The sequence below is a fragment of the Ipomoea triloba genome, chromosome 2 (genome assembly GCF_003576645.1).
Source record: "Ipomoea triloba cultivar NCNSP0323 chromosome 2, ASM357664v1".
In the NCBI taxonomy this organism is placed as follows: Eukaryota; Viridiplantae; Streptophyta; class Magnoliopsida; order Solanales; family Convolvulaceae; genus Ipomoea; species Ipomoea triloba.
Window position 1 is genome coordinate 2,157,908 of NC_044917.1, and position 25,740 is coordinate 2,183,647.

Genomic DNA, 25,740 nt, shown 5'->3' on the forward strand with positions numbered 1-25,740 from the left:
TTTTTTTTTTTTTTTTTTTTTTTTTTTTTTTTTTTTTTTTTTTTTTTTCTAGTTTACTTTTTTGAAGGTATAGAGAAATCTTTCAAAGTTATATGTGAAAGTAACAGAATGCATACATGCTATTTCTGCTTATAAACAACTTATTAGTATATTAATGTTTTAGGCTTTCTTTACAAAACATCCTGAGTATGCAAAGAATGACTTTTTCATTACTGGAGAATCATATGCTGGGCACTACATTCCCGCATTTGCTGCAAGGATACACAAGGGAAATAAAGCCAATGAAGGGATTCATGTAAACCTCAAGGTAATGTATTTTAGAAACTATTTACAGCTGTTGCTCTTATTCTTATTCTCCCTCTAACTTGAAAGTGATTGAAAAGGGATTTGCGATCGGTAATGGGCTCACTGATCCAGCAATTCAATATAGAGCTTACCCTGATTATGCATTTGACATGGGAATAATTTCTGAGTCTGATCGGCAGCGCATCAACAAGGTGGTCCCACTGTGTGAGGCTGCAATAAAACTATGTGGTAACAAATATTTTTCCTTTCTTTTCTCAGGTTCCTTGTATGGGAAAAAGAGGTTTTTTTCTTTGGGGGGGTGGGGGGGTGTCGAGTTTCCTTATAAAATAGCTTCCGTGTTTTTGAATTGTCTGAGGCATAAACACATTCCCTTATATTATTCCTGTTTTCCTCCTGAATGTTCTCTTCTTTAAATGATGCAGGAACCAATGGGACTATTTCTTGCGTGGCAGCCTACGTAGTTTGCAATGCCTTATTTAATTCTATTATGGCACGTGCTGGTAATATCAATGTAAGGAAATTATTACGTCCTCTTTGATATATTGTTATTCCATCCACACTGTAAGTGGTGGCTTTCACAATATAATCTATAATCATCAAACTAGTTGTCAAGGGAAATGCAATGCTAAAAGCCCATATAACATATAGAGATTATGCCAGATAGTTTAGACTTTCTCTGTTGAAGATCAGAATATCATGTACTGTATAAAGTTGTTAGCATAAGTGGACTGGTCCGAAGGCTCTCAAGCTTCCTTTTCTGGTTTTGACCAAATAAGAAAAGTCTTGTTTGAATACTTGGTGGGATACATCATGGTTGACCTGAACAATTGATATTTGCAGTACTATGACATCAGAAAGAAGTGTGAGGGGCGTCTCTGCTATGACTTCTCAGGCATGGAACATATGCTCAATGAGAACTCTGTCAAAAAAGCTCTAGGAGTTGGTGATATAGATTTTGTCTCGTGTAGTACTACTGTTTACAAGGCTATGCTCGTTGACTGGATGAGAAATCTTGAAGTGGGCATCCCTGCTTTGCTTGAGGATGGAATAAGGTTGCTTGTTTATGCTGGAGAGTATGATCTTATTTGCAACTGGCTTGGTATGGCATTTTTACATTATTTGTCCTCCAAACCTGTAGTTTTATTGGAAACTAATTTCTTTTAAATTGAGTAGGTAATTCGAGATGGGTTCATGCCATGAAATGGTCTGGTCAGAAAGAGTTTGTAGCATCTTCTGAAGAACCTTTTGAAGTTGATGGCTCAGAAGCAGGATCATTAAAAAGCCATGGACCTCTCAGTTTCCTCAAGGTCTCATTCTTTTCCTTCTTTGACTCCAATGCCCCTTTTTCTTTGATACATTTTCATTTTGTAACAGCGAATTGTTGTCAGTCGAACTAACAATGCAATTTCTTGCCCCGGTTTTATTAATTATGAACAAAACAGGTCCAAGATGCTGGACACATGGTTCCCATGGACCAGCCGAAAGCTGCACTCAACATGCTGGAGAAGTGGACTGCAGGCTCGCTTTCTGGGAGAATGGCTGAGCCTCAAAATTTGATATCTTCAATGTAATCTGTAAACAGTTTCTTGAATCTCATGAATAGAGTTTAGATTTCAAATAAATAATTACAATCTTAGGCTGTCTTGTTTAATATTGAAACGAACTGCACCTAGGTCCTTTGATCAACAGACTACTGATTGGCTCCAACTATAATTATGTTTGGGCTGCTTTGCCATCGTTTGGTGTTGCCTTTTGTCATGAACCCAGTTTGTATACTATTCTGTTTCCCAAAATTATCTCTATTCAGATATCAACTTTTCTGTTCGCTTGAATTACTTATTGAGGAATTATAAGAGAATTGGTTATCAATTTTTGTAATAATATTATTAATGAAAATTTTTAAGTATTAAAAGTGACATTAGCTTTCCAACTGTTCCTCTTTTAACTAATCTAAATTAAATATAATTATATTGCATAAAAAAATAAGGTAATATTTAATCATTGTCATACTTTTAGTGACCAGGTAGACTTCAATCTTTGTCACAAAATCACAAATATAGAGTTTGAATTTGAATGAAATTTTTGTATACAAGAGTGTAAGTCGGCGAAACCAAAAACTTAGGTTAAAAAATTGCCATTATTAATCAGAAATCAAAAAAAAAAATTTATTACTCGGAGTCTATCACATAACAACTTTAAAATTAAAAACACGTAATATTTTATTTTCTTTTAAACCAAGAAACATAATATATTAATTACACACAAATTGTTAACAACAGGTATAGAATATGTTATGTAAATACATAAGATGTTGATTAACATATCGTATATCTATATTTAACATATTATGTACCTGTTTATGTGAAGTTATCATATTTTATGTCTATAATTATCATGTGTTATGTCTTTAATTTATTTATAGACATACAAACAATTAATTATATGTACAAAATTTGTTATCTGCAAATATAAAACCTAAAGATTATTTTTAGACAAGGTCCAGGTAGACCAGATACATGGTATAATTTGGCCCAAAGTCACCCAATGACAGAAAGTTGCCTCTATTCCGTTTCATGCTTTTCGAACTTTAGGCGACTCAGGCAAGGATGATTATGATGTATCGCTGTGTACAAGAAATCTGAAAATCAGTTGCATCAACAGAAGACAACAACTCATCACACTTGGATGTATATGTATTTCATCGTCGGAAAAATCACATCCAAATAAAGATCCAAAGCAGCTCGCGGTTTTCAGATGTCTTTACTGTGATCTGTAAGCTGAGGTTTCTATCCATTCTTTTCATCTCTCCCGTCATTAAACGCTTATACATGCAGCAAAGAGGGATGGAAATAGTGAGAATCAGCTAAATTTTGGATTTTGAAATTTGGGCATTTATTTCTTGGTAGGAATTGATTGATAGATTCCTCTGGGGTTTGGATTTTTGAGGTTAATGATTTTGCTATTTGATTTTTGAAAACAAACAAGTTTTTGTTTAGGAGATAACTCCTTGGAGTTGCCATGCTAATTATATTATATTTTGAACTTGGAGTTGCCATGCTAATTTTTTTTTTTTTTCTGAGTCTTTTCCCTATAGGTATAGGAAATTGTCTCCAATGTAATTTATCATGGACTGATAAAATTTCCTGAATTGCACTGCAAGTCTCTGTATACTTCACTCAGTGGTTTGCTCTGTAAGACCATTTATTTTAGCTGAAATAGTGAAATGTGTTCTTTTCTTTTTAATGGGGGTATGTGCTTCTTTTCCTTTTCTTTTTTGACAATGAATAGTTAATCGCTGCTTTCAAACTATCTGCAGGTTGCACATTTTTTTGCATTTGCCAATTGACCACAAACGAGCTTGTAAGGGGGCACATGATCTATGTTTGAGTAAGATACGATTGGATATCGCGCTAGAATTAGATATTGTATTATTTGTCTTTTCTTGATTACGTTGGAAGACTAATATTAAGTTATACATCTTTATCTCTTTATTACTGTTTACTATGGAGTATAAAGTAATTTTGGTAACTTAGCCTGACAGTTTCTGGTATGCATCAAGTCAAAGAATAAGAGCAATGTGTTGTCTCTATGTAATATGTATGAGACTTAACAATTCCACTTTTGAGTTGTGAGATTTACAAGAGACTGAAATTCTAGGTGTTAAACACTCCAAGGAACACAGATCAACATGTATAGATTTTAGCATTTCTTTCAGTGTGTTGGGGGGGTTTTCTAAAATGATGCAAATCCTAAATGCACCTGCTATGGTTTGCAGGAAATAGGTGCAAAAAGTCCAAAATGTATGTGCAATGCTTTTGAACTTAAATGCTAGGTGGAATAGGATGGGGATACTAGGGAGGCCATTTATTTGGTAAATTGTTGATTGGGTACAAATGTACAATCAGAAATGAACCGAAGAAACCTATTGAGATTTATTAGGATTTTGGTTTTTGGTTGGTATATCACCCAGAAGTGTAAGGAATCCTTGGTTGAGAACTTATTGGAGGCCACCCAATCACATGGAGTGTGAAAGTCGTTCATTGGCGTGGTTCACCATTAGTTCCACACTTCCACACCTAGTTACTTCATGATCTGGTAAATGTATTTCACTCACCAAGTTATTGGAGTCCATGATCTAGTTTTAGGATGTGATCAGTTGGCTGAATATCAAGTAAAACGACATCAATAGGGGCATGCTTTATTGTGTGAATCATGAACTCTCCAGTTCGTGGGTGGTTGTAAAGATTTTATTATTTTGCAAGGGAACCCATAAACATTTTTTTTTGGGGGGGGGGGGGGGGGGATTGGTTACATCTAAGGGTAAATGTCTATTCTTTCTAGAATGTCATAATGGAGCTTTTACCTTATCTAGGTAGTTAACTGGATAAGTAATTCTAGTATTTGCCATTTGCTTTGTTTGATCAATGGATAATACCACTCGTTATTAATGCATCTTTAAATTGCTGGCATAGTGGCATGATAACTGGTTTAAGAAGGATACGTAAGTGGAACCGGGATTCATCTGTCATTGCTTTATGATGGACCTACCCATCTTTGAGTATACCCGGTAGTATAGCTAGGATAAGTTCAGCCCATCTTGTTTACTTATAGTGATATAGGACAGGAAAACGTTACTGTAACCTCCTCTTAATACTATTGACTAGTGTTTCTATAATATTTTGCTGCTGAGAATTATTATATCTGTTCAATTTCCCAAAACGATCTTATCCAAGTAATCGTGCTTAGAAATATATCATTTGCAATGTTTTCTGTTTATTTATTATGGAGCCCAACTCAGATAATTATCTTTGGCGTCTGGCATATTTGTTTGTTTCTCACTTTCTGTCATTAAATTTGCCAGCAATGATGAGCCTTTGGCCTTAAAGAGGATGCACGAGTTTTCTGCAGTTGATGGTTTTTCGGAGATAACCAGTAGCTTGGCAGACATGATAAAATTTCTGGCAAACGAACCCTCGGTGGGTCTTTTCTACATTCAACAACATACCCACAATGCAGTACCCAACCTTGTCAATCTTAACAATACTGTGGCGAAGAAATCTCATGAGGTGACTTTGCATATGGAAGATTTAGAGGATTCTATAACGATGATGGGATCAATGAAAGAGTTTGGCTTTCCAATTGCTGAAGAGATGATCAAAGAGATTAAACATTCCCTGGCTGTCATGTCAACTAACCAACCGAAAAAAGGGTTAATAAATGCCCGTGCCCCCAGTTCAAGTTTCGGGATGGGGAGAAGTACTTCATGGGGCCCTTCAACGTGGAGCCTTATGACTACAAACAGCATGGAGCAGCAAGATAGTGAGAACAGCAGTTATTTGTCGAATGTGTTCAAATCTGCTAGGCAAAGAGCTAGCAACTTCAGGTGGACTCAAATTGAAACCCGAGAACCTATTCAAGTGAAGCATGAGCCCTCGTTGTCTTCCCAAAACCAGGCTTCATCAGCTGCAGATGCAAGTTCTTCATCAACTATTGCCAAGACAGGCATCGATGAGTTCCCCTTGCTGAGTCAAACAGATGAAGCGCTACACGAGTCACAGGTGAATCGGAGCTTGTCCCATGGTCAGTTGCTGTCTTTGTCAAATAACTACGAGGAATTTAGGGCTAACAAGGAAGCAAAACTGGAAGAGTGGTTGGAAGGAACAGGTGATCAGCAAGATAGGACTGAATAACATGAAAATGCAAATAAACGGTCAGGGAATCAGGTTGTCCATGCTTTGGCTAAGGAAGCTATTTCTTTACCTGGCTATGTGGAATGGTTCGATACTCCCCCTAACTTCATTGTGGATGTTTTGGATTTTGATAGTTCTAATTAATATAGTTCCGTTACTTGAAAAAAAAAAACATGAAAAAGCAGATGGGATTCATTATTCTGGGCAACATATAATGCTTTCTTGTGAAGGGCTCTATATGTATCATTGCTGGTTGACCCTTTGTAGCTGAATAAATGCCAAAGTAAAAAAGAAAAGTCACAAGGGATGAAAAATATTGTTGAATTTAGGGGACAAGATTGCATGTAATCCAAAATTAATTGATTTTACAGATTGTATTATGATTGTTCATCCTGGTGCTGTCTCCTGAACCTGAGTAATTCCCAATAAAAAAAATAAAAAAAAAACAAAACAAAACAAAACAAAAAACCTTGATTTCCTAGAGAAGATTCATAGTTTTTTTTTTAAAAAAAAAATTAAATTAAAAAATTCTAGCAATGCTATATTGCTATGAGCTTGACCAGATAAAAAAGTATTGTGTCGCAAGTTCAATCAAAAAAGTGTTATAATAATCAAATTTTAACTTTTCAATACAAAATTATATTTTATCCACTCAACTACTCTTTTTAGGTCATGTTTATTTTCTTTGAAGTATAACTTTAATAAACATATGGTATGTATATTGTAACATAATTTTTTTTTTAAAGTAGCATTTTCCGTAAATCTCAACCAAATCAAACTGTGAAGTGATTTGAACAGATCAATTTCATATAGTGATGCCTGTGATGGTAGTTTCTTTAGTTACCCTAAAGAAAGGAAATTCTGGATTTCTAGGCCGCAAGAACTTCCCGGGCCACAGTACTCTGTTAGTTATCCTTTAGCCACGAGCCCACGAGCAAGCTTACTGTTTAGCCCACATTCACAGGCAGAGTGGCTACAGAAACGTGGGAAGAGATGGATGCACGCTAGATGTTTGAATAAATTACCGAAAGAGCTACTGTTATTTGTTTACTTTGGTGTTGCACGATGCTAAACTCGTTCGAGTGATTTCGGCAGGAAATTGAGTCTTCTGGAACTGAAGATGGTTGTTGAAGCTATGGCACTGTTCACTACTAGGAGTGTTAGAGTCAGTTCACTGCAATTCAAGAGTAGTCAACTCCTTGGGACTTCTATGAATTGCTCCCATATCCTTCCCGTGCAAAGTAGAAGTAAGTCTTATTTATCTTTTAAGTAGACTGTACTAATCATCATTGGTTCTTGTAGTTCATGTCATTTTCACTTCTAAAATCATATTTTGCAGGCTTAGTTATGAACCCATTGGTTGTTCAAGCAACATCCAGGGCCAATACTCGGACAGAGAATGCAAAGATTCGGAACAGAAGATTAAGAAAGAAGGTAGTGCTTCATTCCAAAATCATTTGTATCTGATCCTGCAATTGTTTATTCTTTTCAATGTGGGCACTGGGGAACATAATTAAAGACCAACTATGTTGTATCTTAGGATAAATTATACTACTTTTCCATGAGCAAAATATGAAGCAATATTGGTGGAAACAGAATTGCACTGTAAATCATAGCCTCAATGCCTCAAGAACTCTAGAAGATGGCTCAGGTTCCTCTTTTGAAAATAACAAAAGATTCCAAGTTGGTTTGTGGTTTGATAACCACAAGGTTTCAAGTTCGACTCCCCATGAGAGTGACCTATTAGTTTGAGCAGGTCACCTATGTGTAATCTAGGCTGGTTTACCTCCTTGTGGTCCTTTGTCGGTTAGGGTTACAAGGTGGGATGAGCTGGTCATCTATGGATAACCTATGCTGGTTTACTTCCTTGTGGTTCTTTGCCGACTAGGATTACAAGGTGGAGTTTCTAATGCACACTTTCGAGTAGTGGCTATGAGTTTTCCTCGTCATCCAACAAATAATAATAATAAAAGATTTTATTGACCTTGCTGATAACAATGATCCAAATGTTTGATCAGTTTTTACACTAATTAACTTGATATAGTATAAGTCTGTAACCATGCTAAGGGCTTAATGCCGAATAATTTGTGTTGCTTGCTCAGGCTTCTTAAACATAATCTTTTGTTTGATTCATTTCTATATTACAGAACCATGATCTTTAGTTATTTATATTGTTTCTTGATCAGTATAATGGTACGCCCACAAAACCAAGGCTTTCAGTGTTCTGCTCAAAAACACAGTTGTATGCTATGCTGGTAGATGATCAAAATAAGAAATGCTTGTTTTATGGAAGCACTCTGCAAAAATCAATTCGCGGTGATCCTCCTTGCAGCATCATGGTAAGTACACTCACCATCCTCGAGATCTGCTTAGTAAACATTGATAGTTGGGTATGGCATTCAAAAATCAAAATCTTGTAATATAGTGTTTCAGTTCTTGTTCATATTATGACTTGCTGTGTATGAATGCCATTAGTAAACTTGAAATGCCCCACTCAATCTTGTCTCAGGAAGCAGCTGAACGTATTGGCAAAGAGCTTGTGAAGACCTGCATTGATCTTAACATCACTGAGATTTCATCTTATGATCGCAATGGTTTGGCTCGAGGAGAAAGAATGCAAGCTTTCGAGATTCCTATTTCCCAACATGGGTTCTTGATGCGATAAATCATTTGCATTTTCTTTTGATTTTGATTTGCCAGTTGCAATGTAAGTTGTTAGAAATAGGATACATACTTGTGTTGAACATAATGAAAAGTATACTGAAAAATATCTCAAACATTTCATGTGTCTTTATGTACATGTGTTTTGTAGTTGATAGTAATGTGGGAAGTAGGAACTTGGCACAAAATGACAGCATATCAGTTTGAGAATTATTCACCAATAGAATTTAAAACAAAATTTATAACTAATGGTCTGATTGGTTGTACTTCGTAGGAAAGAATTGAGAAGACATTGAATTTAAATTTTATAAAAATAAAAAATAAAATTACTTGGAAATTGGAATTTTTTTTTTTTTTGAGTAATATTGACTCTATTACAATGTAGTATATGTTCATAGCTACTTTTTCAACCTACTTGAAGCATACACGGGACACCAGGTGCCACTAGACTACAAGGTTGTTTGTGAGAAGGTTGTTTGTGAGACATAAGTTATTAAGATTAAATTAAAATGTCCCTACACATTAAAGATATGGAAGGTCTATATTGTAACTTTTCTCTCAATTCTATATTAATCAAACAAGATAAAATATGTTTTTCTTCAAATTTGAGAAAAAGATTTTCTTAAGAAAATATTTCCTATGAACCAAACATGCCATAAAACTATAGAAGTACATTATATATTTGATAATTAACATCAAAGTACAACTCATTTCCTCTGCCACAGAAGTTAGTACATAAATGTTGAGCTTAGGTATTGTTAATATCAAAATGTTAATGAATCGCCCCAATCAACTCTGCCAATGAACACTTGAGGCTCTTTCTGGTTGATTTACCAGCAGTAATTGAGACAGGACTATAAAAGACTTCCATGATGGATTGAAATAATAATAATAATAATGATTCATGATCAACTATGGGAAATCAAAATTCACACTAGGAGGTAGATCAAATGTTTGTGCGCTATCATCACAATTACTTGGGAGAAGAGTGGAGCCACTGCTATCATCCCAGAAAATTTCTTCAAGAGTCAAGCTTGGAGGGGTTGAGCTACTGGTTTTGTTGCCCGATGGCACTGATGGAGCATCAACGTTCCAATTCAGAGGCAGGGTGGAGCCACTGCCCCCTAGTTTAGAATCCATGTTGTTATCCAAACCGATACTTGAATTCAAAGGCGGGGTGAACATAGTGGCGTGTCCTCCAAATGCAACATCCGAATTCAAATTCCAAGGCACTGCATAACCAGTACCACTACTCCCTGGCCTAGACACCATGTTAACATTCACTTCACTATTTGAATTAGAAACCTGGCTAGAGCTAGGGGTATTGCTTGCTAATCTTGCAGCAACATTTGGGTTTAGATGAAGTGTGGAGCCGTTACTACTAGCTGGTTTAGACCCCATATTGATATTCACGCCAACATCATTTGGATTTGGAAGAGGCATGCCGCTAGTGTTATTGCTCACTGGTTTAGGACCGGAGTTAGTGTGTGGTGCAGGGGCAGGGTTATTGGCAGTACAAACTGCTTTCATTCTGGTATCTCTGTTGGGTGCAGCAAGTCCATTGCCTCTGCGTACTATTTTAGCTTTTCTGAAAAAAAAAAATGAATATACAAATTTGAGACAAGTGAATACAATAAGATAAAAGAAAAGGGTTGACTCAAAAAGGATGATGTACAATCATACCTGACTAATCTCTTCTTTGCAGTGGCAACTTTTGAATTTGACATACCTTCCAAAATAAGGTAAGAAAAGACAAATATCAGGCACAATTTTCTTGAATGCTTGTATCTAATGACAATTTGACAAAGGGAAAAGGCAAAAGAGACTACCCACCAGATTTAAGAGGATTTGATCCAGGTTTACGTTTTCCCCTCTCAGCCCTAATGGAAGCTATTAAAGAATCCGCGGATGACCCCAAACCCTTCCTCCCGACCAGCTTCACCCCAAATTTCTCACCAATGTAATTCAGCCTGGCCTCATCACCCCCTCTCACCTCTCTCAGCTCCAGTGCTTGTTGCTTAGATAACAATGTATAGACATGAAGTTCTTGCTGCTGATTAAAATGAGACTGAAGCTGCTGAAAAAGTAATTTATTTGAGTGCTGGTCAGGCTTTAATCCATCATTACTTTTCTTACCTGGTCCACTAAATGTCACCCTTAAAATTGCCGCTGATTTGGGATCAGTAACTTTTCTAGCAAAGATTACAGAAAAGCTACCGAATTCCAAGTCTGGCTGCCTGAATAAATCAGCAAGAAGAGAAGCGCAAGAATGAGCATTCTTTGATGGGTTTTTCTCAACTTTCAACTTCAAATTTCTAACCCTAGCATGATGAGCGATATTGGCAGCTTCTCTAAGCCCAGTAAGAAAAGCTCCATGCATAGTCGCTGGATAACGCCTTGTAGTGGCTTCCCCTGCAAAGAAAAGTCTTCCATCTCCAACATTTTCAGCTAAAATATCATAGTCATCCCCAGATGCACCCACAGCAACATTAGAGTACGATCCTAAGCTGAAGGGATCACTACCCCATCTTGTACAGACCGTTTGGATAGGCTCAGGTACTTCAATTCCTTGTGGTTCATATATCCCTAATTGCAGTGGGTTAAGCATCTTGTTAAAAGAGAGTTGAGATAAACTGAATAGGCAATTGTAACTTCACATAATATGAACCAAATATTTATTCAACCAGTATAGCAAATTGTAGCTCTGCAGATATTTGTTATATAAAAGAAGTGAATTATTATTGTTGTTGATATTGAAGAGAGACGACACATTTGTTATGGGTAGTTTGGTGGACAGTGTGGTATAAAAGGAAGGTAAGTACTTTATTAGTATATTCAATACATAGATGCAACTTATGTAAAGCAATGGTCTGCCATATACTTTCTCATGTTTCTACTTGCTTGTTAATATCCCATCTTTTAGTCCAAATCACTCCCCCAGAGTTTTATGAGAATAAATACCACCAAATATATACAATTTTGAATGATTTTATTCTCATATATTTCCTTTCCATTATTCCACTTGCCACTTGCTAGAGTTGCTCATGATTTTCACATCACAAATTTGCAAAAAAAAAAAAAAAAAAGTCTTACCAGAAAAGCAGACATTTAAGCAGGGAGGATATGTTCTTTCAAGATAGAGTTTGACAACTTGATATTAAGAAATACAAATACTACATCCGTGAATGTGGTTTTACCTTTAAGAATCTGAATAACCTGTGTCACAGCATCAGTTGGGGACATGCTCTCAAATTTGTGAGCAGCTTCTCCAGCTACTAGAGCTATCAATAGAGCACCACCAGCAACAGGTGCATAGCTATAGAACAGAAAGAACTCCCCACGATGACTAGGATCCTCCGCAAGATGCCCAAACGTGTCAAGATCAGTGCCCCAGAAAACATGTGGGAAAAGCATTGCAACCTTATTTAACAAACCAAATCCTAGTCTTTTTATTCCATCAAGCTTCCTCTGAGGCAATTCTGGTATAAACTTAATAGACCCATTCTTCAGAACTCCAAGCGAAACAGTGCACAGTGCCATATCACCCTCAAAGACCTGTGCCCCAGCAACGACCTGCACGCCATCACTACTGTAACGAATTGTGTGCACAGTTTTCTCATAAAGAATAGGAACATTCTCAGCCATAGCTTGAACTAGCCTTCCATTTCCGCCAGGCAAAAAGCAATGATCCCCTCCCATATCATAGGGGTCATCTTGGTCCCAAAATGCTAATGAAAGTTTTGAAAGTAAGCCAGCATTTGCATATTCCAGATTTGCAAGATGCCAGTTAAACAGGCTCATTTCCTGATCATTTACCTCATTACCAGTAACCTGGCGGAAAGTCTCCAATGCAGCCCCAAGAGACACATCCTGAGAAACATCTCCCATTGACTGCCTGAGCTTGCTTGCCTGATCTAAAAGTCTGTTAAAATCCGTCTCTACCTTCTGATCCAAATCTGGATCAACTGGTTTCCCATCTGGTCTATACAGTGGACACTTATCCCTCACCTTATGAAGGGTATAAGACAGTTGTCTGGCAAGAATTCCAAGCGGATTCCCCAATGTTCCTGTCAACACACTCCCTCCCAAATCCGCAGATGCTGTCCGATTCCCCCCTTCCATCTTCTTTGTATACACCCTTCCACCCGCACGCTTCCTTCCCTCCAAGACTGTCACTTTAAACCCAAATGACATCAATTGTCTTGCTGCAGCCAACCCTGCCAGTCCAGCCCCAATAACAATCACTCTTGGCTTACTAGGGTCAGGAACAATCTTCTCCTTAATAGCTGGTGCCACTCCAAAGTTAATATATCCACGCGAAACTAAGTAGTTATATGCAGAATCCAGTAGAGTACTACAATGCTTCGGAATAATATCAACAAACATATCCTTTGTCACCCAAGTAGACACATTTTCCCGCCATTTCGTAATAATATGATTCCTAATGAGAATGTAATTTACCTGTTCAATCCCACCAACCATAGAAACAACCCTAGCATCAATTTCCTCATCTGTAAGCGAGTCAGCTGGAAAACCAGCTGTTAGCGCAATCAAGGCCTCGGACGTGGCCTCCTTGTTGATCACGATGATCTCGTCCGATACGTCGGCAGCGCTTTGTCTTTGCACAGCGGAATTGGTGACAGCATTAGGGCCTCCAACTCCATTAAGTCTCGAGAAATTGGGATTTTCTGACAGGGGTCCGAGAAATTGTACATTATTATATACCTGGTTCGACGCTGTGGTATTTCGAGGACGGCCTTGCCTTCGCTTCCGCGGAATGGAGAGAGAGATCAATTGTTGAGTGATTGAGGTACTAGGGTTATGATCATAAATTGGGATTGGATTGAAACTGTGGTTAGGGTTTGGAATGGGGTTTGATTGCGGCAAATGGATGGTGAAATGTAGCGGGTTGTTACTGGTAATGTACGGGTGGTCCGGATTAGGGGTTTGGTTTGATGGATCCATATCTGTGTGTTTGTGAGCTTCTCACTTCAGTACAAAGCTGGAACACGATGGCGAAGAAGACGACGATGTAACCCGTACCCGGATTCAGTCAATCGGGTACATAACCCGGTATCGATTGGTTATGGACTTGGGGTTCCGGTGGCATCCGTCTCCAGAAAATTGAAGAACTCACTCCAAAATCCAAACCCTTTCGTGTCAGATTGGGCTGCAAATTTCACACAATTGTTGTCACGGTGTGCATCGTCCATCCTTATAACATGGACCATGGTTCACATTAATGAACCGGTGTACGCATGGGTCTTATGTTATAAATTTTTGTGTTTTGTATTAGAGCTTCACAATATAATTTTTGAAAGTGATAGAATAAAAAAATGAGAGAAAGTTAGGTTCTTGTACGCAGAATAGTTTTTTCTTCTAATATGGACCTCATCAAATAATTAAAAAGAAAAAAATGGTAGCGTGCACCGACATCAGTCTAATGATTGCGTGTATTACACGCGTGACGTGCTCACTAGGCGTGTTAAGAGCATCTACATCAATGTATCATACTTGGTTTTTGGAATAGTGGCAAAGCAAAGAGATAATCTTGGACTAATGTGGGGGTGAGACAATAGGCAAAATATATTCCTGCAAATGCTTGAATCATGTTCCAGCACGTATATTTAATTATTTGTAATACAATTATAAATTTATAAACAAATTAGATAAATAAATAATTAAAATATAGTGGGGCAAATTGGTGAGTCCACAAAAAAATGAGAAAAAAACTCAAACTACTGTGGAGAAGAGTTTTTATAATTGAATGCGATAGTGGATAACGAGGTGGAAACTGGGACCCACAAAAATCTAAAGAAAAAACTCCAACTGATAAGAGCATTCCTATCAGCGCATTATAGATGGATAATGTCAGAGCATGTGCCACCAAGACAAGAAAAAGGGAGGAGAGAGACATAAAATGATTCTTCTGCAAATAAAGAGATCATAGTACAATAGGCATGTGATTCGCTCTCATTCAAGGCTCACTGTTGGGCGCGTTCGGCGCACAGCAGTGCCCATGCGGGCGCGCACCTCACCCTTTTTTTTTTTGTTAATTTTTTTTTTAAATCTTATTTGTTTTATATTTTTTTTTCTCCCACTCCATTTTATCTTTCATAATCACACTTACAAAAACTCTTAAAATACCGTGAAATATTCCCATTGATAAGAATGCTCTCAGGGTGGTTGCCAACTAGAGACCACCTTCATTTATTACCTTTTTCTTTCCTCCCTCATATGTTCTACTTGTGCAAAAACCAAGTAATTGAAGATGCTCATGAAATTTTATACCTTAAGAATATAAATTATGTATTTAAAACAAATTAGTAATTGTGTTTTATGTTATGACTTGTTGTGTAGTTGTGAAATTCCATGTCTATAAACACAAATTTTGTACATAAATCATATTTGAATATATATATATATATATATATATATATATATATATATATATATATATATATATGTAGTGTTGTGGTTTTTTGTATTTAACGAGTATGAATTATGCACCTCGTCGTTTTGATATAGGGTCTATAATGTTATGTGGACCATGGTCCATGGTGTAAAATGCCACGTCATGTAGTAGTATTTATAATTAGTGTAAACTCAACATTAAAAGATCCAACTTGTATTATAAAACATTGAGTACTTTTAAGGACATGTGTCGGGACGGATCTATAAAATTAATTGAGTGGGACGAAGTTCATCCCCAATCAATGACATATTGGACCATTTTTTCAAAAAAATTTTGATATAAAAATATGTTGAGAATATTTTTCGAAATAAAATTTGGTATTTTAAATTGAAAATAACCTTATAGCGACATAACATACATAATTAAAATCCACTTGCAAATTTAGACAAAACTAATTATTATTTTTTGTTATTATTTTTATTGGACAAAATTCATAATTTATTTATTATATGCCATTAAAATTATAAGTATCATATTCAACAACTTATCAAGTCAAAATCATTCTTAACATTAGCAATTACTTTACTATTTTAGCATTGTCACAAATATCATACTATACCATTAGGTGATACTTCTATAATTAAGTTGAAAATGGGAGAAGATAATAAAACTTTTCAAAGAATATCCTGTGTTTTAATCTTTGACGAAGAAAATAATGCCAGACAGTAGAAACGTGGAAGCCTTTTCTTGCGTTAACCATTGCCAATGACCTGCATTGACTTGTATCCCGGAAGATGCATTGACAGTATTGCCTGGAAGCAAAAACAGTAAAAAATAGAAAGATAAACAAAATTTGAGCAATACGCGTAATAATTACTCCGTAATTACTAAATTTGATTTCTGACATCATCATCTTCGTTTTCCAGCTCTGCGTTGCTCTGGTCTTGTTTCCCAGGCGCTCTCCCTTCCTCACCGCCTACTTCCGTACGCGATCTCATACAGTTTCTCTGATCCGTCATTCTCCCCGCGCCGGAGTCTCGTAGATCTGAATAGGTATTTTGTTTTTTTTTTTCTAGTTATTTCATCAACTTATTTGCGTGTATATGTGTTTTCTCTTCTTGCAGAAATGCGTAGTTAGGAGAATTTTGTGATATGAATGGGAGTAGTTGACTTGCAGGAGGATTTGCGTTTGCTTGAGCTGAGTGAGTTCAGATGGGACTCCTTGATGGACTCCCAATTCCGCGAGACAAGTCGGTGAGTTTCCATTTCACTTCATTTTTCGCCTTAATTTTACTTGAGCTTTAGCTTGAATAGTTTTCCGCTGTTGCTGGATTCGAAATTATGGCCGGTGTTGAGGCGATTGATGAAGCGGCTGTAACTTCATGTTTATTTTGGAATTGTCCGTTGGCATTATCTGTTGGTTCAATCGTTGTTGGTGGACCACTTCCTTGTGTAAAATTGGAAATGCCGGTAGTTTTCATGCATAAATTTTGATTGATTCTAGATTGTGTTGTAATTGTGTTTTATGGTAAATGCAGTACTTAAGGGAAGAATTATCTAAGATAGATGAAAGTTGGACAGCTGCACGGTTTGATTCGCTTCCCCATGTAGTGCATATTTTGACCTCAAAAGATCGGGAAGGTGATGTGCAGATTTTGAAGGAGCAGAGTGGGATAATTGAGGATGTTGTGGATGAAGTAGTACACGCATACCATGGTGGATTCAATAAAGCAATTCAAAATTATTCCCAGGTGTTTAAATAGGTCTTCATNGGGGGGGGGGGGGGGGGGGGGGGGGGAGTTTACATCTTTTCTGAACATCACCGTCTTTCTTCCTGTAATGAAGTTATTTTGTGAAGTATTTCCTTAAAAATCTGTTACTGCTTAAGATTTAATTCCATTTAAAGTGAGTTAATCAATACTGTGGTTAGAAAGGGCTAACTGGTTCTGTGTGTTATAAATTTTATTCATTTGTGTGTAATTTTTAAATATGTCATTACCTGTTGAAGAGTGTTATCTTCCTTCAGTTTGGTAAAAACCCAGATGCTTTCAAACTTTGGAATCAATCCTTCCTGAAATTTGCAAATACATGGACTAATAGCAAATGACCTGTTAACAGTCTCAACCAAAATATATCATTGTTTTGTTTTTCTCTTTCCATTCCCATTTTGCAAGTGCTAAATTATAATTTATATGTCATTGCTGATACATCTTTTTTATCCTTTTGGTAAGGTAAAGAATGTTTAATAGATGTTACGTGTAAGTTATAGGAGAATGTATTATTAGTATTATTTTCATCACCATGCAGATCTTGCGGTTATTTAGTGAATCTGCCCAGAGCATTGCTGTCTTAAAGGGTGATTTGTCTGATGCGAAGAAACTCCTGGGTACCCGTAATAAGCAATTGCATCAGTTATGGTATCGGTCGGTTACTCTGCGGCATATTATGACTCTCTTAGATCAAATTGAAGGCATAGCTAAGGTCAACTGCTTTTTGTTTGCCTATATCTATTATACAGTTTCATCTCTATCTTTCTAGTTTGCTTTGTTAAAGTGTGAGAGTGTCTACACTAGTTGTAATGATAATAGTTGTAGATTGCAAATGCTTCAAGAGAAAGAAATAGCGGTATCCAAAAAAGGAAAAAGTGCAATCAGAGGCAAGAAGCCCTCTGGTGTGAACTGAAAGCAAAAGCAGTTGCAATGGGCATAAGTAATTTAACATGGCTGTTATCCTTCACATAATCACATTATGCCTTCTAATTTGTATTCATGTGGTTTCCTTCCAAGAGCCACTCCTTGAATTTAATCATATAGGATTTTAAAACAAAACTGGTATTTGATTAGTTTTTCTCATTTAGGGAGATCATACAAGGACTGAACTAATTGTACTTAATTTGGCCTTTTCCTTTATTACTTAAACATTCCAAAATAGTAACAAAATTTGTGCATATCATTTGGGAAAAATCACTAGGCAAAGCTCATATTTCTAATAACAAAGGATTCATTTCTCATACCAAATATCACCAAGGACACTATCCCATCTGTTCTTCCAGTAGTTCACTTGGATCAATTTTGGATCTGGCCTGACTTTGAAATAGAACCTAGATCTTAGGTCTTAGCGACATTCTATTGGTCTGTGGTCAATTGATCTGACTAGATTGCGTTTAGCTCTGACTGTACATGACTTGTTTGCATGGATGGTTTCACTTTGGGCTCTTAGAGAAAGAAATTACTGAGTCATATTTTATTATGCATCTCAGGTTCCAGCTCGGATTGAGAAGCTGATTTCTGAAAAGAAGTTTTATGCTGCAGTGCAGTTGCAAGTTCAATCAGCTCTAATGCTTGAAAGAGAGGGCCTTCAGACTGTTAGTTGTCTCCGCAAATTAATTTCTTAATTCTTTCACTTTTTTATGGCTGCATTGAAATATATCTACAGGGAAATATCTTATCTAAGTCCTATCCTGGTGTGCATATTCTATTTTACTTAGAACTCAGTATACTCTTATTATTCCCATCTTTTTAACTTCTTGGAAAGCTATGTATGTATATATATGTATTTCTAGCAAAGAAGACTTATTCTTCATTCTCATTTCATGTAAAGTGTTGAAAGTGTGTGTTTAATAATTGGAGAAATGAGTAATTTTTTGGAAAAATGAAAATTGGAGAAACGGGAGCATGTTTACCTACCATTTTACCAAAATAAAAAATGGAGAATATTTCTCCATTTTTCTGCAATTTGGAAAAAAACTTTGTTTAATTCTCCAAATTGGAGAAACGGGAGGTAGCATGCACGGATGAACAGTACATTCCAATTTTGAATCCTGGTATCAGCTTTTTGTAGTTTGGTTCTCTCTTCTTCTTCTTCTTTTTTTTTTTTTTTTTGGGTGCATTTTCAATGTTCTCTCTCTCTCTCTCTGTCTCTCTCTCCCCCCCCCCCTCGCTCATGCATTTTCAACGTTCCTTCTTTTTTTTTGGTGGGTATTTTCAACATTAAAAAAAAATAAAAATTCAACACCACGTACTCTCCGAAATCACATTTTGTAACAATTAAAATAACGTAATTTAAATAGTTGTAATTTATTTCTTAATGTTTGTTACCTTTCAAGTATTTATCTAACATGTGATTATATAATTCCCAAAAAATTTGGAAAATGAATTTGAAAAATTGGAGAGGGAAAACTAGAAAACTGGAAAAATAAAAAATTGAAAAAATATAAAACAGAGAAATGAAGTAAATAGACTCCTAGATTTTTTACATATAGCTTCATTTTTTCTCTCTCATTGTAATTGCTTTATGATTCACGTTGAAAGGTTGCTTTAGTACATTAGTGGGCTCATTATTTGCTGTCCTCAGGTTGGTGCTCTACAGGATGTCAGATCTGAGTTGACCAAGCTGCGGGGAATTCTCTTCTACAAGGTTTTGGAGGATCTGCATGCACACCTTTATAATAAGGGTGAATACAGGTATATAGTCTGTAATGGTTGTATTTGTAAGAAACTTGGAACATCTACCTCTACAACATAAAATTATTGTGAGTCATTTACATGATTGTATCCATCATAAATAAATCAGACTAAAGTTTAGGATTTCATATTTTTCTATTTGTGTCCTTCACAGTTCTTCAGTTCTATATATTCTTTCATCCTAGGTTTCAATTATGCTTTTGTGATCGTAAGCATTTGCTTATTAATTAATTTTTTCTATTTCTTTGAAAAGTTGTAAAGTAACAGAAAATTTCCGTTTATAATGCAGTCCAGCTCTGTTAAATATTAGTGAAAGGGATGATGAAGTGTCAACTAGAACAGCTATTACATTGTCTATGAACAACTCACAGCCTCTATCCCGAAGAACCAGGCTACTAAAAGGTGACAATCAGTTTGGTTTGTTTGGAGTTGGCGATGAATCTAACAGACCTAGTTCTGTTGATGGGGGGTAAGGCAACAATCATCTGTTGACACAATCTTCAGCTAATATTCTCCTCAAGTCTTGTCATAACTCATAAATCACCTTGTGTTTTGTTTTGACATTTCTTTTTTAGTGGCTTCATCTATAAGCAATATTTGACTCTCCCTTTTGCAGTGTTTCCATCAATGAACAATTGATATTCTAATGATAACTTGATATATTATGACTAGTGATTGCATAGGAAACCTGATTCTAAGGCTAAAAGATTTTTAGGTTTTGAAATAGCCACTTAATTTGATGATTGATACTGTTCCACAAGTTTAAGAGCTGCTTTAATTTAATCATGTTTGTAGTCTATCTCAGTTTCTTGGTAAGCCTTGGCTTCAAACTTCAGTCTCTCACTAACCCTGCTTTCATGGTAGTTCATGGGATGGTAAGTTGAGAACTGGAGTCTTGTAATGGGTTAGAAAGCATTAAACATCCTAGAATTTCCCTTTTCTTCTTTTTCTTATGGGAGGTGGCTGGGTTAGGGGGTGTGGGTTACTATAGGAAAGCTTAATAAAAGGTGTTGAAGGCAGTCTTTCTAAAATGGTCTTATGTTGGCTGGATGACACTATATTTTTTGGACTGGTTAGTACACATAAGCAATGAGGTTTCTGTTAAAAAGGGTTTGCTACAATATATGGAAATGTCATTGGCACTTGTGCCTTAGTATGTTCACTTACTTTCCCCTTATGACAAATTCTCAGTTTATTATTCGATGGTCATGATGAGGATGGTGCTCTGGAACATGATGATGCTACATCAGATGGTTATACAATAAGGGCCAATGGTGGTGATGTTGCTCTCAAGGAATCAAAGATCATTTCTCGACAAACTCCAATATGGCTTTCGGATTCTACTCCTGATGAATTTGTTGTATGTTTGACAATTGACACTAATACTATTCAGTGACAATGATCAAACTTTTAATTGAGTTCCAGTTTCAAAAGGCTGAGTTCATTACCTTTTGTTCTAAATATAGGAAGCAATGAGAAAGAGCGAAGCTCCCTTTCATGTGAAGTATCTGCAGACCATGGTTGAGTGCCTTTGTATGCTTGGCAAAGTTGCTGCAGCTGGTGCTATGATATGGTGAGTTGAAGTTTCGTGCTTTGCAGAATTAATTCATAAAGTTCCTTTATTATAGAATGAACTTAACAGGAATTTGCTGCTTGGACTATGTTGAAACAGAAGGTAAATTGGATTTGCGACGATTACAGCTTACTTCTCAGCTATATTTAACAATTCATCTAGAAGATATCTATTTTGTAGTTGAAACTTTCTTTCTGTAGCTGAAGAAGCTTGCATGCACACACCTTTCTTCTGCATTATTTTTAATTTTATTTAAGGGGTGGGGAGTATTCTAATGAGACTATGTTCAATTGACCATCTCCTCATCCCTTATCATGATATAAATGGTTCAGTATAATTTTTTTAGTTCAATTAATTATTTATCACCATTCTTGGCAGATTCTTCTATCTGTATCAAAAGTGTTAACTCTGTCTCCTTTTCTTATTTTCTATCTTTGTAACAGTCAAAGGTTGAGGCCTACCATTCATGAGATAATTACTACCAAGATAAAATCTCATGCACAGAACATCAATAGTTCAAGGCATGGCATTGGCCCAACTTCTCATAAGGGTATTACAGGTCTACACTATCTAAAAGGAAAATTTGAGAGTTATCAGCCTCCTAAACAAAAGTGCCAAAATGGGATATCATTGGCTGGAGTGGTTCTTGCAGTCAGTCCTGTCTCATCTGTAATGGCTCCTACAGGAGCAGCTCAGGCTGCTGCAAAGGAGCTTCTTGATTCAATTTTGGATACTGTTGCTCATATATTTGGTCAGTGACATATAATCTTCATAATTCCATTTTCATTTGTGGTAATATTAGTTCCTAAAACGGACTGCTATTATACTTTTGCTTTAACTTATATACGTTCTTATACAACATTTCAGAGAACCATGTCATTGTTGGGGAGCTTCTAGAGTCAAAATCCTCGCAACAATTTGACTTGAATGCGCCAAAGTCTATACCAGCAGATATTAACTGGAATCCAGATTCCGACATATCTAATGATACTGGAGGCTATAGTATTGGCTTTTCCTTGACTGTCTTACAGGTCTTGTTCTTCTGCTTTATTTGTTATTTGCATCTTCGTCCTAATTCTATCCAGTTGGTTAGTTTCATTACAGTACACATGCTGACATGCATAAATCCTTGACATTGTATTTAGATGTAAATTTTATTCTATAACTGTGTAAATAGAGTGAATGCCAACAACTGATATGTGAGATCCTACGAGCAACACCTGAAGCTGCTTCTGCAGATGCTGCTGTCCAAACAGCTAGACTTGCAAGCAAGACACCTTCAAAGGATAAGAGGCAAGTGAATGAATAGTCAACTATCATGCATGTAATCTTCAAGTGTTATTTGTCTTGCTCCAAGTTTACCTTTTTCATATTTTCATCGTTTAATGGCTTCTATTTCTGAACTTATCCTTTTTAAAAAAAAAAATTATTTTTCTGGGTTGAAAAGGGAGGTGGGGGGGAGAGGGTAGGGGTTTGAGTGATTAGAGCTGCAATGGATATTCTTTTAATAGATGCATCCACTTCAGTTGCAAAATTAATCTTGCACTGGTTTTTGAATCTTTGGTTTTATTAATTTCCACTTTGTCAAAAGTCAGAGAGATATGTTTCACTTATACATGTTGGCTGTTGTCTGGAGAAGAATCAGTTTCCACTATAGATATGGAACTTGATCTTTTCATTCCCAATGATCGTGGATATTCCCTATTTCCTTGTGAAACAATTCCAAATGAGAATAGAAGGAAGACGAGAAAGCTATGACATTAGCTATTGGCAGCATGAAAAGATATATTTCTCTTGTATTTTTCAATTGCCTTTTGCCCTTCTCCAAGAAGATATTTGTTTTTTACATTTTTCCAGTTTATTTGTGAAACAAGTCTAAATGAGAGTTAAAGGAATAGGAAAAAGCTATGACATTAACTATTGGGAGCTAGAAGGTTATATTTCTCTTGTATTTTTCAATTTGTATTGCTGTGTTCTTTTCTTCTGTATTTCATATTCTAAATGGCAGACTTATTTTGAATTGACTATTTCATTGCTTATTGGTTACAGAGATGGATCAGAAGATGGTCTTACTTTTGCTTTTCGCTTCACAGATGCTGCTGTATCCATTCCTAACCAGGGTAAGTAGGCATGAGCCTGGGGTAATTCTTCAATATATATGCTGTTACTTGGATGCATGACTTGTTGGTTTTATGTTCTATCTGTTAGCAGCTAAAGAAAGGGAACACATCCACTGGTGAAAATTTTAAATAGATGTCGAAAGTCTTCCACATGAAAAAAAAAATAAAATTAAAGAGAAAAAATGACCCTACATCTGCAAAATGATTTATGACATTATTGTAAATTTATCCACTCAATGCCTTTCCCATTGAAGAAGGTTTATGGATTTCTTTTTTACATTAGACTTGCCTCTTTTGAGTCACTTTATGATATTGATATTATGCCTGTGACTATTGACTCTCAGGACTTGACCTCATTCGCCAAGGATGGAACAGGAGGGGTGCAAATGTACTTAAGGAAGGTTATGGTACTACAGCTATTTTACCCGAGCAGGGAATATATTTAGCAGCATCTGTATACCGACCTGTTCTTCAGGTATGTGATATCTTAGCTTTTCCAGTTAATAAAAGGAAATTCTATAACTTTTTTTTTTTTTTTTTGGCAGTTTACAGATAAAGTTGCTTCAATGCTGCCTCAAAAGTATTCCCAACTTGGGTAAGTGGGTTACATTGTGTGCCTCTTTTGGTGTTTGTGGGCAGTCAGTCACCTTGGATAAATGTATCTCTAATCCTTCCACTCGTCTCACTTATTTAGGATTTGTAGTGTTGGAAGCAAATGTTAGGGGAAGATTTTTCCTTACTAGTAACTATTTTGGCATTTTTTTTATTTAAAATATTTATGTCATTGTGAGATAAAGTATTTCCAAATTTACAATTTAATTTAGGACTGCCTACTGAGAGGACAAGGAATATTGCAGTTTGGTGGATGGAAGGTGAAAGAAAGAATTGCACAAAGACATAATAGGGCAGCTAGGGATGGAAGTTTGGTGTAATTGAATTTTTGATGTATTGGATTGGTGACAGCCTTGGAGGCATAGGGCTTTGTTAAGTAGAAAACAGTAATAGATCAAGGTTCTGGATTGATCTTTTCAAGGGTTTTGTTGAGTAGAAAGAGAATATAGAAATGGGTGGCTATGGATTGGCATTGGCTTAGTCAAGTATTTCCAGTAAAGTTGAGTTTCATATTTTCATGCAAGTTATGATGCAAAAAGAATATTAGGGACTAATTAGAATTGTGTTAAAAAGCTAAGAGGTTGTGCAAACTTTTTTTTTTTTTTTTCCACATGCTAGAAACTCAAAGGTCATTAGATTAAGTATGCAATTTGCTAGTTTAGGACTTTAGGGGTCTGAAGTCAACATCAACTGAATGTTGCTATATTTGTACTTCATTGTTTCTAATGTAAGATATCTGTTGATAGTTGTAATGCACTTAACATTTGCAGGAATGATGGGTTGCTAGCATTTGTTGAGAACTTTGTGAAGGATCACTTCTTACCAGCAATGTTTGTAGATTACAGGAAAGCTGTACAACAGGCCATAGCAAGTAAGTCCTATGACACTTCTCTCAATTTACCTTAGTTAATACCAGCTACCCCTAAGAAAGAAATAGTGTGCTAATTACAAGTATAAATTAGGCATCATGCATCAATATTACGTGATACTTCCACCTGTTCTAGAAATGTTAGGGAATACATCAATTATGTCTTGATATGAAGAAATACAGGTTAACAAATGACTATTGATGCTACTAGTATAAGCATCTACTATTGTTTGATCACCTACTACTACACAACAAAGCTAAACGTGATGTTTGTGTAATTATTTCTTTGACATAAATCAAGTACAGATTATTATGCCACAAGAATGGTTACCACAAATTGCTATTCTAAACTATTGCTTTACAGGCCCAGCTGCATTTCGACCACGAGCACAAGCTGCTACTTCTTACTCTTCTTCAATTGGGAAAGGACGACCTGTGTTACAAGGACTTTTGGCAATAGACTTTTTAGCAAAAGAGGTATCTGTTAATTATTTCTGTAGATTTTTAAGCTGTTACATGGTTTGAGCTTGTTATGATTTATGAACTTATGCTTGTACTCTTGGAAAGTACAAACTGGGAAGAATGAAAGTTTCATTCCAACTCACTTTGAAAACCTGAAGAAAACAAATTAATATAAATAAGAACACTTTGCTTGATTTGGTATGTTTTTTCTTGAACTGTCTCTATTTCACTCTGACATGGGCTGTCTTATTCTTATTCATTATCTGGTTTATAAGTTTAATTGAAATTCTCAAATTCTTGTACTGAAATTTAGTCTTTTTACGCAGGTGCTTGGCTGGGCTCAAGCAATGCCTAAATTTGCGGCTGATCTTGTGAACTATGTGCAAACTTTTCTTGAAAGGACATACGAAAGATGCCGGACTTCATACATGGAGGCAAGTTATTCCATTTACTTCATGTTCTTTATCTAGTCTTTGATTTTGTTTTTAATTAAGTAGGTGCCGCTGGTTTAATAAGCATTATCCATGACCAGTATGGTGGAAAAAGCTTTTCCAAACCTGCATCCCCCCC

The 25,740-nt window shown here is 36.1% G+C and overlaps 5 protein-coding genes across 12 annotated transcripts in view; 4 read left to right on the forward strand and 1 right to left on the reverse strand.

Moving 5' to 3' along the window:
- The window catches only part of LOC116006195 (serine carboxypeptidase-like), a 5,173-nt gene extending 3,035 nt beyond the window's left edge, over nucleotides 1–2,138 (forward strand). Inside the window, exons 4-9 of the mRNA XM_031246493.1 lie at nucleotides 164–307; nucleotides 384–534; nucleotides 729–817; nucleotides 1,147–1,405; nucleotides 1,480–1,613; nucleotides 1,749–2,138. Of these exons, the coding sequence (XP_031102353.1) occupies nucleotides 164–307; nucleotides 384–534; nucleotides 729–817; nucleotides 1,147–1,405; nucleotides 1,480–1,613; nucleotides 1,749–1,877 (906 nt within the window). The 3' untranslated portion in view covers nucleotides 1,878–2,138. The remainder of the gene's footprint in view (nucleotides 1–163; nucleotides 308–383; nucleotides 535–728; nucleotides 818–1,146; nucleotides 1,406–1,479; nucleotides 1,614–1,748) is intronic.
- A 712-nt stretch (nucleotides 2,139–2,850) lies between these two features.
- LOC116011446 lies at nucleotides 2,851–6,384 on the forward strand. 5 transcript variants are annotated; one of them, XM_031251010.1, is made up of 4 exons: nucleotides 2,851–3,088; nucleotides 3,401–3,497; nucleotides 3,623–3,693; nucleotides 5,168–6,384. In XM_031251010.1, the coding sequence occupies exons 3-4, from the start codon at nucleotides 3,686–3,688 to the stop codon at nucleotides 5,994–5,996; spliced, it is 837 nt and encodes a 278-aa protein (XP_031106870.1). In that variant the 5' UTR covers nucleotides 2,851–3,088; nucleotides 3,401–3,497; nucleotides 3,623–3,685; the 3' UTR covers nucleotides 5,997–6,384. The 5 variants fall into 5 exon arrangements, with proteins under 5 accessions (XP_031106870.1, XP_031106871.1, XP_031106872.1 ...); XM_031251011.1 differs by having other exon boundaries at nucleotides 2,851–3,078; XM_031251012.1 differs by lacking the exon at nucleotides 3,401–3,497 and having other exon boundaries at nucleotides 2,851–3,158.
- A 412-nt stretch (nucleotides 6,385–6,796) lies between these two features.
- Nucleotides 6,797–8,794, forward strand: LOC116011223 (50S ribosomal protein L18). Its single transcript, XM_031250757.1, has 4 exons — nucleotides 6,797–7,243; nucleotides 7,336–7,430; nucleotides 8,183–8,335; nucleotides 8,506–8,794. The coding sequence occupies exons 1-4, from the start codon at nucleotides 7,117–7,119 to the stop codon at nucleotides 8,659–8,661; spliced, it is 531 nt and encodes a 176-aa protein (XP_031106617.1). The 5' UTR covers nucleotides 6,797–7,116; the 3' UTR covers nucleotides 8,662–8,794.
- A 514-nt stretch (nucleotides 8,795–9,308) lies between these two features.
- LOC116009915 (protein FLOWERING LOCUS D) lies at nucleotides 9,309–13,834 on the reverse strand. The gene is made up of 4 exons (XM_031249108.1): nucleotides 11,855–13,834; nucleotides 10,491–11,243; nucleotides 10,341–10,386; nucleotides 9,309–10,245 (listed from the first exon to the last, which is right to left on the reverse strand). Exons 1-4 carry the CDS (start codon nucleotides 13,620–13,622, stop codon nucleotides 9,570–9,572), a joined length of 3,243 nt encoding a protein of 1,080 aa, XP_031104968.1. The 5' UTR covers nucleotides 13,623–13,834; the 3' UTR covers nucleotides 9,309–9,569.
- Nucleotides 13,835–15,888: 2,054 nt separating this feature from the next.
- Nucleotides 15,889–25,740, forward strand: part of LOC116010538 (exocyst complex component SEC8) — a 14,544-nt gene continuing 4,692 nt past the window's right edge. The window contains exons 1-18 of one of the 4 annotated variants that reach the window (XM_031249996.1): nucleotides 15,889–16,125; nucleotides 16,197–16,326; nucleotides 16,611–16,823; nucleotides 17,380–17,553; nucleotides 18,332–18,436; nucleotides 19,426–19,535; nucleotides 19,825–20,004; nucleotides 20,727–20,895; nucleotides 21,002–21,108; nucleotides 21,552–21,859; nucleotides 21,976–22,139; nucleotides 22,286–22,401; nucleotides 23,158–23,228; nucleotides 23,573–23,703; nucleotides 23,774–23,823; nucleotides 24,611–24,711; nucleotides 25,073–25,185; nucleotides 25,497–25,604. In XM_031249996.1, coding sequence (XP_031105856.1) covers nucleotides 16,285–16,326; nucleotides 16,611–16,823; nucleotides 17,380–17,553; nucleotides 18,332–18,436; nucleotides 19,426–19,535; nucleotides 19,825–20,004; nucleotides 20,727–20,895; nucleotides 21,002–21,108; nucleotides 21,552–21,859; nucleotides 21,976–22,139; nucleotides 22,286–22,401; nucleotides 23,158–23,228; nucleotides 23,573–23,703; nucleotides 23,774–23,823; nucleotides 24,611–24,711; nucleotides 25,073–25,185; nucleotides 25,497–25,604 — 2,262 coding nt within the window. In that variant the 5' untranslated portion in view covers nucleotides 15,889–16,125; nucleotides 16,197–16,284. The remainder of the gene's footprint in view (nucleotides 16,126–16,196; nucleotides 16,327–16,610; nucleotides 16,824–17,379; nucleotides 17,554–18,331; nucleotides 18,437–19,425; nucleotides 19,536–19,824; nucleotides 20,005–20,726; nucleotides 20,896–21,001; nucleotides 21,109–21,551; nucleotides 21,860–21,975; nucleotides 22,140–22,285; nucleotides 22,402–23,157; nucleotides 23,229–23,572; nucleotides 23,704–23,773; nucleotides 23,824–24,610; nucleotides 24,712–25,072; nucleotides 25,186–25,496; nucleotides 25,605–25,740) is intronic. The other 3 variants (XM_031249998.1, XM_031249995.1, XM_031249997.1) reach the window with 3 other exon arrangements.

Excerpts from the sequence above, each read along its gene's own strand:
- LOC116011223 (XM_031250757.1), top strand. The coding sequence starts at position 7,117 with ATGGTTGTTGAAGCTATGGCACTGTTCACTACTAGGAGTGTTAGAGTC. Across the intron at positions 7,244-7,335 it reads CCTTCCCGTGCAAAGTAGAA|GCTTAGTTATGAACCCATTG; the intron begins GTAAGTCTTATT and ends CATATTTTGCAG. Across the intron at positions 8,336-8,505 it reads ATCCTCCTTGCAGCATCATG|GAAGCAGCTGAACGTATTGG; the intron begins GTAAGTACACTC and ends ATCTTGTCTCAG.
- LOC116009915 (XM_031249108.1), bottom strand. The coding sequence starts at position 13,622 with ATGGATCCATCAAACCAAACCCCTAATCCGGACCACCCGTACATTACC. Across the intron at positions 11,244-11,854 it reads GGTTATTCAGATTCTTAAAG|GGATATATGAACCACAAGGA; the intron begins GTAAAACCACAT and ends CACTGCAATTAG. Across the intron at positions 10,387-10,490 it reads ATCAAATCCTCTTAAATCTG|GTATGTCAAATTCAAAAGTT; the intron begins GTGGGTAGTCTC and ends TTATTTTGGAAG.